Source organism: Lottia gigantea, assembly GCF_000327385.1.
Source record: "Lottia gigantea unplaced genomic scaffold LOTGIsca_47, whole genome shotgun sequence".
Taxonomy (NCBI): Eukaryota; Metazoa; Mollusca; class Gastropoda; family Lottiidae; genus Lottia; species Lottia gigantea.
In genome coordinates this window covers 1,751,198-1,765,648 of record NW_008709640.1, presented here as the reverse complement: position 1 = coordinate 1,765,648, position 14,451 = coordinate 1,751,198, and the positions used below count along the sequence as shown (strand labels likewise).

At 32.5% G+C, this 14,451-nt stretch overlaps 1 protein-coding gene across 1 annotated transcript; it reads right to left on the bottom strand.

The window, feature by feature from the left end:
• Nucleotides 1-6,727: 6,727 nt before the first annotated feature.
• On the bottom strand, nt 6,728-7,214 carry LOTGIDRAFT_124693 (hypothetical protein; the record flags this gene model as incomplete). The annotated part of the gene is made up of 2 exons (XM_009061334.1): nt 6,728-6,869; nt 7,117-7,214. 2 exons carry the CDS (start codon nt 7,212-7,214, stop codon nt 6,728-6,730), a joined length of 240 nt encoding a protein of 79 aa, XP_009059582.1.
• Between the last annotated feature and the right edge of the window lie 7,237 nt (nt 7,215-14,451).

Below are 14,451 nucleotides of genomic sequence, written 5' to 3'. Positions count from 1 at the left end.
AGTTTTGGTGTAAGTTTCTAAACCAACAATAAGGCCCCCAACCATCTGACGTCACTCCAATCGCAGACGACATGTGGCGAGGTTTGGTTAAGAAGATGAAAAAGCGCGGTTTATTTAAAGATATTACATGACAAATGTTGAAGTGATTAATTTACATGTATTTAATTCGGGGTCAGTAAGGGATCGTCTGCTCCTTGTTTTGATTAATGAAATGTTAAATTTGGAACGTTGTAGTGTTAATTTGAGACATCCACCTTATCAAATTCACATTAATGACGTCACCAATCTGTTTAAAGTCAAATGAAGCGACCAATGTCATTTATCACTCCTCTTAAATTGGAAAATCTCTCCTTTTGATAAAAATGTGTTCTATCGGACGAAACATATTTCCCTTTATTACTGTTGCAAGAAATATGTGCTGCTATTTAGCCATGTTGACGTTTTGAAGCCGTTTGATATTGAAAACATATCAAAGAGTCAATATATTTGAAATTATATAGGCCTTTATGTATGGAGTCTAAGTACTGCCATAATTCATGTAACAGGGTAGCAGATCAGATTAAATATGACGAATTTAAATACCAATTGTTCTTCTGCGCATCTGCATAGGTCTGATGACTAATACTAATACTTGATATTATTGAATTGTATCTGGTTATCACTACTTTACAGAATTGTTCTTAAATACGGAAGGCTGATACTGACACAATTTTAATGCATGCATACTTTACTTACAGAAATCTCGTTTTCTGCAGGCCCCATCAGTAGTAACACGACACTTAAATATTGGATTTAAATTGGGTAATCTTTGATCAAATTTATTCAGGGGTCACTTTTTTTTTGTTGTTGATTGTGTTTGAGTAATGAACCAAGTAACAAAGGTGACTTGATACCAACGGTTCGATATAACGCGTGTCTTTCACACTTTTACTTACGTTGACTTGCTTTGATGTTAGTTTACAATAAGAACAATAGTAAGTATAGTTTTCTGGTTGTAAAATGTTACAGCGCTTCATTAAACTAAACCTTATGACTTTCTATAAGACCATTGACTTTCATTTTGGTCATTGGTTGATTACATAGTATTATATAGTAAAGTATCTATTGTATTATATAGTATATACCTACTATTTTAGTACTGCCATGTAATCTTACCACATCTTTAATTTCCGTACCAGGATTTTACACTCCATTTACATTGTAGTTCAAATAAACCTGACTTGTTTATGGGTAGGTCATTTTGAATAATGAAATTCTTGAAAAGATTTCTAGCACCTTCGAGCAATGAATCGTTTGGGCTTGAATACTCTGAAAACATGTATCATTTTTTTTTTCAAACGTATATAGGCTACTTTTCTTTCCCTTTATTTTCCATGCGTTCGCCATCCGTTTAGCCAATCGTACCTTGGTCTCAGACACGAGAATCTATTTTAGCTAAACTAAACAGTTATAGTGTTCACGGCTCACCGTCCAAATTTGATCCTACAAACCCATGTATGGGGCCTACAGAATTATTCGCGGTGGAAAGTTAAAATGACGACTCGTCTTTTTTTGATACTATAGAAAGAACTATATAAGTATATTTGAATGGATTGTGCGATTTTCGTATATTCCTATAGTAGGCTATACTTCTGCAGACTATTTATATATATATATTCAAATTTCAATACTGAAGTAAGATATCATAATATGTTATATCACTTTCCGCGCCAAATGAAAGTTTATAACCAGACGTCTAAAAGGAAAACTGGCAGGCCAGTGGCGATATACAACTGTGTTTGTAAAAAAGATGAATTGATAAGAACAGGTATAGCTATAAGGTTGATAAGTAATTTAATTGTTTTATTAGTATTTAAATAAAGTATAGTAAAACAGTATGTCATATTGTCACCTAATAAACTACTGTTTTTTCTTCATCTTAGATCAATTAAATCCGACTATAAAATAATTAAACCTTACAGCCCTCTTTCTTATATTTATAGTAAAAAAGTGAGAAAGGTGTTTTATGGATTGGTAAGGGTCATTATTGTTTTATAGACTGACATTAAACTACACAATGATCTATTATTATGTCACACACCTACTATATCTAATAGTGGCTAGTGGTCAGCAATTGCCTTGAGCCACTGTCCTAAAACAACTTTTTCTAAACTTTGAGAAAATGTACTTGATTTAATTCCTGACAATCCGAACTTAAAAATTTCAATATGTAAATAATTTGTAAATTCATTCTATTCGATTGCAAAATCAACCTGATAATTGAAACTTTCTAAGATAGAATTCTAAAAGGGACTCTTTTCATTTCATCGTGTGCCATGATCTCTGCATTTATATGTGCCGAAAACCTAGAAACTAGCATAGATGATTACCAACTGTATCCAATTTATTACCAAGTATAATAACCCAATTCGGGATAGCTGATCGTACGATGAGATACCCGAACTATTTTTTCCCCATACTTCATACAATAATGATACCAAACTTTTTTTTAGTCCCTTGATGTCCTGGACAGTGGCACCCCCCTCCCCCCTCCCTCAAGAAAAGATGCTGGCCCGACTTTTGCCATTGCCTATTGAGCCTTATTTGATGCACCGATTAAATTAAATATGGTATTTAAGATTAAGCATTGCCCGGTCAAATTGTATACATGTTTAAAATTCCCATATAGATAGCCTCGGCCTAACATTATAGAATCCAAATATTGAACACGACTATTGTTCATAACCCAACTGTATAATATTATACTATCCAGTTTATATCCTGCTTCTTATCAAACAAATCTACTTCAATTTAAATTTCCCAGGCGATTCTTTTTCCCCTTAAGATTATATATACATTTTGATATTAGCCTACTTACCCTGGAAAAATGACGATATCGTATACAAGATTAGTTTACGTTCAATATCTTATAAAGAACGATAGTTCAGAAACTTGTACTCCAAACACAAGATGAAATTCCACCACAAAATCAAGGTCCGCTCATGCAAAATATTAAAGGTTTCAGAACAAAGGCAAAATATTAAGAATATTATTTCAAGAAAAGTGAAATTTGTCACCTTTGTTCTTCCATATAGGCGTATCAATCACTATGGAAGGATATTCGTGCCATTATTCAATGTTTATTTTTTTTACTGATACATTCTTAAAGTGTTATGTTATCTTACATGAACATGAGTTACAGAATATTACTATATTATGTTGGTATACAAATTTTCCAGTGGTTTAAGATTTGAAGTAGTTGAAGAAGGATTAGTTTAATTCCCCATCATTAATCTTAATCTCGCTATACTATTATACTTATAGGGCCTACTGGTAGATTATCTGTAGATGTAATGTAAACAATTACAATTTTTCCCATGCTAAGTTCACACAGGAGCCAGAATTCCAACCAGAATTATGATTTTCAAGTCAAATTTGTATTTCATGTATACTTATATAACGGGCCATATCAATTCATGTAATTCTTCACAAATATCAAAGTTCTCATAACTGACAAGCACTTGATAATGTCGGGGTTTAGATATTTTCATACACTTGTTTTTACTTCCAAATAATTAACGATGACACCAAAGAATAATTTAGTCTGTATGCTACTGTTGGAGGCTAGTATAGGCCAAATACTTTTACATAAGCGGAAAAAAAATGTTTCGAATTCAACCAGTTTCTGTAACTGCAAATCTTTGATTTGTCTATAAAATTTGTAAAAATATTTAAAATTTCAACGTCGCTGTTCACAAATAAGTGAAAAACAATAAAACATGCCCGGAGGCGATTCGATTATCGTTTACATTTCTTAATTTGTTTATTGTGTCTTGAAATAAAATATTTGAAGTAGGGTCAGTGGACCATGTCAGTACTGGACAGGTCAAGCTGGCGAGACCAAACAATGTTATCGAACCAGAGGAGTCGCTAGTCTCCTGGTACTGAGGGTAAAAATGGCTGAACCGCCGTGGAACTGGAAGCACCGTTGCTTCATTCTGGTAAAATGTTTGGAACAATTGTAGGAGAATAGCGGGAACAAACTGTTTGTTTGGAAAGGGGGTGGGGGTATGCCCCATGTACTTCTACTGCATCGTACTCTCTAGTCAGATGCGTCTTTTGACCGATACCCTATGTAATACAAGATGTTAATCAGTCACCCGAATGTTGCAATCTGCTTGACCAGGGAAGAATTTTGACAAAATAACCAAAGCGTTGTGAACAGCCTAAAAATAGAACTGTATGAATTGTCCTGCCCTAGGGGTCAGTTGTTTATCATTATTATGAATGACCAACAGATGGTCAAACATTTCCTCAAGATAATACAAATACCTTTACACATGTTCAACCTGTTCTAGTTCACATTGGCTTTTATCAATGTTTTTTGTTGGAAAGCCTTTTAAGGATAGAGATCTCATGAATATCTTAAAAAATTAAAAAAAAAAAATAATAGCTGTTCTTAACAAATTGCCAAATTAAGTCTTTTGCAAAATATTTTTTTCTACGAAATGATGAAAAAAAACTACCCAGAATTATCTGCGTGGATTATATCTGAAGATTAAGGACATAGTCCTTATCAAATTCGACTTGAACAATTTTGAACAACTGTTTCAAATGACCAAAATAACATTAAAGAGACAGGTTCAGCCACTTTCGGGGGGTTGATTTGAGTCTTGAATATAATTAGGTAAATATATAGTCGTCAGATATGTGCGAAAATTGCACAATTCCTTTAAAAATATTTCAACCTAGGAATTTCACTTATTTCTTTAATTTGAAGGCTCAAATTTCCATGGTGAGCTGTGGTGGAGGGAGGCTCACTTTAGATTTCTATTTTCAAAGCAACAGCAAATATCTCATATGCATATCAATCATAGGCATGTGCCTTAATGGTTAACACTCTTATTTTATGTCTAGTTGGAGGCATTTCGATGGCCCAGATCATTAGGTGCTATAGGTCCACAAATAACTAGGGGAAGATGTATCTTTTTTTCTGCATGCTACAACCCAGATGGCATAATCCACAAAAGCAAATTCGATTTTTCTGATGTTATTTAATCAAGAGTACAAAAATATGAACAAATTGTTGATGTATAAATATAAATTTCAATAAACTGAATGAAACATTATAGCGATATGAATTTACAGAAAATGAACATGACATTTGGTAATACTGAAATGATTATCATATCTATTATAATTATATTAATTTTGACCATACTAAATATAATTTATATACAATAAACTGAAATGGTTTAACAGAAAAGTTATTTTCACTTTCCGCAGTATGACAATTTTACAGAAGCTGATTTAATGTTGCTTCTGGAAATTCCAACAGGTAAATTGAGCTGAATACACCAAGGTCTTGAAAATACTCTATTTGTATTTAGATTACTCTATGAGAAAAGAATAAAAAATGACACATACATGTATATTATGTAAATATAGATACAAACTAAAGATAATTGGATTTACAAATATTTTATGTTTAACAACATTTTTTATAAACAGATAAAAATAGAATTCCTAAAATCCACAAAATAGCACTTTAATTTACAGGTGTTTTATTTTCTTTTTACAAAGTATTTTGAATCCCAGAAAATATTATGATTGAATAAAATGAATGGAGTTTTACATCATAGTTTTCTGCACCTAATGGGCTATTGATGTCACCATGCAGTGTGCAATGAGGGAAGTATTGAATCATTTAAGTTACAAAATAGGCTTACAAAGATCTTTGATCAAATATAAGACTAGCCCTGGATGTTCCAGAATCATATTTAACAGATTCTACTTGGCACTCAAAAAAGGAATCAAATTTTCTGCAAACTAAGGTAAACAATTACTTGGGCTTCTAAATACAATTTTACTATTTGTAGACATTATCATGAACAAATTGTGGTTAGACAATAGCATATCAACAAATGACAATCAATGGTTTCCACAGTAAAATTCATTAAGGCTTTCAGCACCAAATACATTTTACAATTAAATTTCACCTTACATCTGTTTGAATGTGGAACCATGAATGCCAGGGATAAAGGATTCAACAACAAAATAATAAATCATATCGATTCCAAACTATAAATTAAATGGAACTGCCCAATTGTCACTTTCTAATGGAATCATATCTTTCATGGAAAGATGGTCTTTGATTCCATCTTCCGGTAATTCGTGTGAGAAATGTTCTACAGATTGAGTGTCTCTATAATCCTGAACTTCGGAACCATTATCAGATATATCAGATGTAGATCTTTCTAAAGTACTGCTGGAACATTCTGAGGCGATATCTGTCATAGATACATCAGCACTGAAAATACATAATAAAATTCATATTAAATTTCTTGACAGAAGGATGTCTAATCGAGCTACATGTAACTAGCTATTGGTTAATTTAAGTCATCTTTACTTCAATGTTTTTGAAAATGTCCAATTAATTAAATTAACCTAGCTAGAACTAAAATCTGAGTTCAGTACAACTAAAATCTGAGTTCAGTACAACTAAAATCTGTGTACAGTACAACTAAAATCTGTGTAAAGTACAACTAAAATCTGAGTACAGTACCGTACAACTAAAATCTGAGTACAGTACAACTAAAATCTGAGTTCAGTACAACTAAAATCTGAGTTCAGTACAACTAAAATCTGAGTTCAGTACAACTAAAATCTGAGTTCAGTACAACTAAAATCTGAGTACAGTACAACTAAAATCTGAGTTCAGTACAACTAAAATCTGAGTACAGCACAACTAAAATCTGAAATATATTTGTACAAACCTTGAAGGAGGATCAAATTTGTGTAAAGCTTTTCTCCACAGTCTAATCTGCATGTCCCATGATCTTCGGCTAGTTTTAATATATTTATTAGGTGTTCTTGGGTCAGAAGTCTTTCTCTGTGTTCTGTAAATACAAAGAAATGATGTTAAATTCAGGTTAAAGGGTACCAAAATCAATTTTTTTAGAGCTCAACTGTATTAACTTTACAGTCAGCTATACAACGAAAGGCTTATGAAGGGGCTATACTAAATTGCGTCACATACAACTTTATATTGAACTATTTCAGTTAAGGATATATGATCGTTTCCTTAATGACAGTGTTCAAATTTTCAAATTCAAAGTCTAAAATAAAATTATTTACCTTTTAATTTCATGTAAATAATGTTCATATTCTGGTGTGTTTTTACCATAGTCAACAGTTTTCTGTCTTCGCATTAATACTGTAGAATCTTCTTCCATTTCAACAGGTTTAACTTCCTTCTGAGCTCCCATTTCCAACTTACGGCGATACCTAAAGTATAACATGACAAATTTATATAAGATTTTATAAGCAAGATATTAAAGTATATTGACTATACAATTTACAAGATTTGTGAAAGGGTCAAAGTCCACTAATATCATCTGCAATTGGTGGTATTACTGATGTCTTAAATATGTAAGCTATTTTGATTAAGAAAAGTTGAATTACTTACTTTTTTAGACTTTGCAATTCTTCCTCTGCCAGCTTTTCAAATGTTTCTGTTTGAGTTGCCCAATCTAGTTTAGAGCTCAAATGTTTTATGTCTCCATTATCTGGAGTAAGCCTGCAACAGAAGAAAGTATTGTTTAATTTTGGAACCAAATTTAGAAGTATGGATGAGTCCAGAACCCATGCATGGCCACGCCCCCCTCTACCCAAACAAATATTAAGACAAGCTAGCTTTATATTTCAACCATTTCATACTTACACATTCTTGTCTAATAGAGGAAATTCAATTTCTTGTACTTTAAAATCAAGGCTGTTTTTCACACCTGGTCGTCTGAAAGAGATTAAAGCTTACATTAAGATATTAATTACCTTAATCCTGACCCTAAACTAATTAAATATCCAACAGCTTATGTCAAGATGTCAAATTCAGTGGGCAGACAACCAGTACCCAAAACGGCAAAATAGTTTCTCAAATCAAGTCTACCATACTGATACTGTAATAAGCACCACTGAATGTGCAAGCAAATTTAACAATCAGCAAAAAAAGAATGTTAAAGTTAAAGTTAGCTCGTCATTTACCTTGTAGATTTGTTCCTTTGATTTTTCTTATCTCTATTGACTGGACTTCTTAACGGACTAAGAGGTCCATTTCTGTCATAACGTTCATTGGAACCACTTTCAGAATCCCTGTATAATTAGAAAGAATTTTTACATTTAATATCTCCTTTACGGCTTTAGGCAAGAAATTATAGTTATACAATTACAGTACAGAAGTAACGTTTGGAAACATTCTAAAGCTCATTGGAAAATCAATAACTCAACTAGCCTAATTATTTAAGTTTCATGTCATGAATGAGCTGAGCTTTACGATTTATTAGGCTATGGCGTGGGTAGGCCTCCATTTAGCATTAACATAAACTGAACAATAAAAGGAAGCCAATTCATCATGGTTTCCGCCTTTTCAATCATTATGCAGATTTTATTTATTTCATTTTTAATCTGAATTCACTGTAAAAGACAAACGTCCTTGACTTGAGACAATTTGAAATTGAGCAATAACATAATTATTTTCATCAGTCATTTGGCTGAAAATTTTATTGAGCTATTCTGTTGAATGAAGAAAGGATTTGGAGTCATTCACTTCCAAAAATAAAATAGATCTCTGAGTAAATTACCTTTCAGTGTGAAAATACCGTTGACCATAACTTCTCCTGGTTCTCTGGTACCTTCTGTCAGCCATAATTACAGATCTATTGTTATTCTGAAGAATAAATCCCAAAAATAATCAAATTCTGAAAAGCCCTGTTGCTGTTCTCTGTGTTTACTTCTTTCACCAAAGTTTGTGTTGTAATTTCCCGCCACCTTGCTGCGCAGACGCAATCAGTATAATGGTCTATTTCCTGGTAAAATAAATAAAATAATTTTTTGTTCTAAATAATTTTAATCCCTCTTAATTGTTATTTAAATGACTTATTTGCTATTGTTATGTAAATTTAATCCTGAAACAAAAACATTGTTTTTATTTCTAGCATACGCTTTCTTATCTTGGCTCTGATTGGTCGAAAGTGTGTTGTCTTTCAAACGTGGTGGCGGTGATCCTCAATGAACGAATCCTCATGTAACATCATTTTAATTATTTTTGGGGACTGTAACACCAGAGGCATAAGGACTATTTTACTAACTCTTATGGACATGTAGGATATATGTGCTTTCAAATATAATTCATCTGTGATATTCTAAACATTTTTACACCACTGATTTTTGGAATTTATTCGAGACTTTTGCTGCAAAGAAAGTTAAACGCCACGGAATATTCTTTGTTTTTATAAGCAAGTCGGACACACAGATTACTTATTTTGTCATTTAGTGTTGTAAAAACAGGATAAGTGCTGAAAGTGATTGCCATGTGATAGAGGATTAACGGCTAAATTGAATTAACTGAGGTGCTTTCCAATGTGACTATCGTTGATCAAGTCAGTTAAACTTCAAACTGATCGCTGTGTGAAAAACCAGGATGTGTGACAGAACTCCTGTGCAGAAAAAGCCTCTAAGTTTACCACTGAAAAACATTTCAAATATAAGTTTTTCATCGGACAGCCCATCAACATGTCCTGTCAATTCTCCTATGACATCTTTGGCTTTGAATTTGAGTGGTTTATCAACAGGAAGGTGAGAAAATTATTATGAATGTGATTTGTGTGTTATGCCTGTTTTAGAATTTGAAAGTGAATGAGCTTGTGTTCAAAAGGACCTGATTGTAGACTGTATTTGAATGTGTTTAAGTGTGTTAGAATGTGTTACAATTTATTTTTATTATATATTTTTATATGGGTGGAATACTGTGTTCATTTAGATAATGCGTTTCAGTTAGATCTACACCATAGATCTGGTACCGGTAGATCATTTGATTTTGAACCAAAGTTTTAAAATGTGAGTCTGGTTCTGGTATTTGAAAACAAGTGTGAAGTATGTAAGCGCACAGGGCAAAAAAATAGCTATAATGTAGGCTGCTGCGTAAAGCTTGTTTGGTATTTTGTTTAAAAAGGTAGCCTCAATGTGTTGTCAGTGCCAGTGGTAGCTGATCTAATGGTTGGTATCATAGGCCTGATAATATATGGTTTGAACTGTCTTTAATTGGTACTGCAATTAGACAAAATATTTTGATTTGTAGTGATAAGTGATTGATATGGGACTACCTAATGCAGATATTCTTAAGTTGTTGGTGTTAGTTTGGACAATTTTTTTGTGATTAAGCTCATAAACTTATAAAATTTGTTTGGTATTCTCTTAGTGTGAATTGATTTAAGGCTATCTAAGACGATATTTTTTCATACCAGTGGCAGTATCCAATTTACTTGAGGATAAACTTAAGCATAAATGTTCCTGTTGATATGAAAAGTTTATCATTTGTCCAAAAGATATTTGAAATTGAATCTCAAATGGTATATTTGAATTGTGACAATCCACCAATTATTTAAGTTTAAGCTCTTTTTTTTTTTTTGGGTTTTTGTATCGGTAGTCATCCTCTTTTAGCTTTTAAGAAAGTCGTTACTCTAGCTGCTCTTCAAAATGGATCCAACTTGTATGTCATATTAAGCTAATATTTGTGAAAATGTCATGTTTCTAGGCACTTTAATTTGTATTGATTTTTTTTTGCACCTGACTTAAAAATAAATATAGTGGGAATTCTTCAGTATTTTTTTTTATTTTTCAGTTTTATCATTATCCCTTTTGTTGTTATTGTGGAAATCATGATAAGGCTTGATTGTTGATTTGCATTGGCTTTTTTTTATCTCTTTTTTTGATGATTGCTTTTACAAACAAATGTTCAAACTAGTTTGCATTAGATAAGCTTTTAAATGGACAGATGCGCCATGTTGGGGAGTTGATTTGAGTCTTGAATAAGCTTAAATATACCAGTTAGCACGAAAGTTGCATAATCCTTCAACAATACCTCAAACCAGGAATTTCTTTCCTATTTCTATTTAATGTCTTTTCTAAATGGTAGTGTCTGAAGGAAAGATGACTTGTCTTTTCAACTTTCAAACATGGATAATTCTAGACGCACCTGGATTTGCAGGCACAAATTTTGACGATAAGCTGTCAACATCTGATTGACTCATATTATGGTTTCTGAGACTAAGATATGATTGTTTAAAAAAAATGCTGTCCGTATTATAATTTAAAATAACTTTACCTGTAGTATATTTGATCAATAAGCTTTTAAGCTTTAGCTTACTGTAACAAAAATGCTGTACACAGTACCTTCTCTTATGTACACCCAGTATACAAGTTTTTTGATTTAAGCTTATATAAGGTTATATTTAGAATCTTCTGATTTCACAATGTTATGAAATATCTGTAAGCTAAGCTGAATGAACACTGAGTGGTGCTGACATAAGCTTTGTGTAAGCTTCTATATGTTGATCTTAGCTTTCTGAAATTGTTGTTTAGTCTTTCTTGTTAGATGTATATTTATTACCGGTAACAATATTTTTCCTAAGCATCATTCTTTTCACCCATTAACACAAATATAATGTCTGTAATCTTGTGACCTTGACCTCAAATGACATTAATTTCTAGGGTCCGGTATATGACCTTCACCTTACCTGACCTGACCTGAACCATCAAAAATTAGTTATCATTCAGTTTAAAAACTTAATTTTTATTTGCTCACTTGAAATGTGCTGCGTAAATTGGCTTTTTCCATGTCAGTCTGTTCATTTGTCCACAATTGCTTGTAAACACTCTAGAAGGCTGAGTAATTCTTGATGGATTTTGACAAAACTTTAAAGTGAGAGATTGTAATGACCCATATTGATGAACCCTCTTGAAATAAATATCAACATATCGTTTTTGCTACCAAAGATATTGGCATATAGGCTGTGGTCTGTTAAATAAATTAAATTATTTTCATTTATTTATATAAGCTTATATATATATTCCATTATTGGACGGCTACTACATAAATGGAAAGCAGAGGTGTTCTAATGATTGGTAAAAATACCAGTTTGTCTCAGAAGTCAATATTTAACTCTTTTAGTTAATTACGAGGGGATTCCAATGATCAAGCGGTCACTTAATAAAGATTATCAGGTCTCACAATTTCCATAAGGGAGGTAACTCTATGTGTGCCTTTTCACAGCCGAACATTACCAAAACAGCCAAATACCAACCAAAATGTTTTAAATTTCTATGTTTATGTCTCCAAAATAGAGAAAAAGACTGTTTTTTTTATTTTCTATATATACACTGTGTATTTAATTACATTATTGCTAACTTTAAAGTACGTCTTTTAAACACAGTTGGCTCATAATTTTTTTATACGAAAATGTGACTAGATTATCACAATCTATTTTAGTCAGTGAGTGAACAAGGAATCTGTTTTTAGCTTTTTCAATCAGATTTCAGTCAATTTGATCCCCAAGCTTTTCTACATCCTCACCCAATCTTAGCACTCAAGAGTAAGCTTACTTGATTTATTCGTTAGAAACATCGATTAATCAAAAGATAAGTCCGATTTGACCAAGAAAAAATAAGCAAAGACAACTTTAATAAAACCCAAAATAAAATAATTTAAACGTAATGGCAAAACATGCCTAAGGTTGCAATGGTTAAACGTGTAAACGAAAACGTTCAGGACAGTGCCACTAAATGTTTAGAAAATGGACAATCGTTTAAACTAAAATAACTTCCATCGGTAGTTTTGATTTTGATATTCCCGCCGATATATAAATCTACAAACGTATTACGAAAGCAGGTTGATCACAGATAACTTAAAACTGTTAGAGGTGTATTTGTTTTGTTGCTACTATACACAGTTCCACGTAAAAAAGGCTAAAATTATCGGCGTAACCAATTACCTATCTTGAATTACCCATCTTTAAAATGAAAGAAAGAAAGATACATTGTTGTGGTTGGTTAATAAATGTTCTATAAATAGATCGTTTTTTCCTAGCCACCAATCTGTACCCTTTGCACAAAACAAAAGAACCATGGTTATGATTATAGGATATCTATCTCATGAACTTAATCTTAAGGCGTTCTTGAATACAAACACAAAGGTTTATCAAAAATTGTTCAATAGGGCTCATCAATGTGATAACATACAATTTCGTCTAAATCCGAGAATTTTGCCTTCTAGAGCGTTTAAAAGCTAAACTCGGACATGTTTCCATGAACAAGGGCAATAACTCAATCAATAATTTTGCGCTTTTTGATAAAATTATCCTTGAGTGAATACAAACGCAAAGTTTCGTCAAAATCTGTCAAGAAATGTGCCTTCTAGAGTGTTTACACAAGCTTAAAGTTGAATGCGTTTTCAAGAACAAGGGCAATTACTCATACTTCATATTTTTTCTGATTTTCGATAGGGTTTATCCTTGGGAGGTAACAAACACTCACACCAAGTTTCGTCAAATTCTGTAAAGAATTGTGCTGCCTAGAGTGTCTACAAGCTAAAAATTCAGATGCGTTTTCAAGAACAATTGCAATAACTCATACTTCATGTATTTCGATTTTTCGGATTTTCTATAGGGATCATCTTTGGGTGATTACAAAAACTTGCTCACACAAAGTTTCACCAATATTCGTCAATAATTGTGCCTTCAAAAGTGTTGAAGAGCAGGCTAATGCCGCTGTCCTGGCAAAATTTCCCTCATGGCACCCTGCATGGCGTTGCCCGTTTTCATTAGCCCACAAGGTGCAGAAGAGTAGGACGTAAAACTCCATTCATTTCATTTTCATTTTCATTTCAAAAGTGTTGAAGGTACTAATTATTTTTCGGTTTTATCTGATTTTCGATCAAGTTCATCCTTGGGTAATTACAATTTTCGTCAAAACCTGTCAATAATTTACGAGCTATTGTGGATGAACCAACCTGGGTGACACAAAGATATGCCCCTTATTTCATGTGGGCGTACAAAACCAATTTAAAAAGTTCAAGGGAGGTAATTGATAAAAGTACTTTGCATTCAATTTTAACAGTTCAAGGAAGGGAACTGATCACAAAAGTTTTTTGTTTTTACAAATGCTTGCAACAATGGGGAAGCATTCTATTATGAAGTGGAATCAAGTGTTCAGAAGTATAAGAATACACTGCCTTGATCCTCATCTGCCATTTCTGCTAAATTTTATACAAATATATAGTGAGGCCAAAACAATGCCTAGTGTTAAGTAAATTTAAATCATATAAACATCAGGTTGCAAGTTGACATTAACTTACTAGTGTGATGACAACATGGTAAGTCACATGTTTTAATTTAGTGCTTAAAGGGACAGCTGTGCCATTTTTGGGGGTTGATTTGAGTCTTGAAAATATGTAATAGTCATCAGAAATACTAGAATATGTACAAAAATGGCATATTTTCTTCAAAAATACTTGAAACTAGGAATTTTGACTCTCAGCGCTATTTCTATAAGCTTATATGGAATGTTATCTTATGTGTTTTCTATCAAAGAGTGTCGTTATTTAAAAATTTGAAAGCTTGGATAAATCTGGACACATGG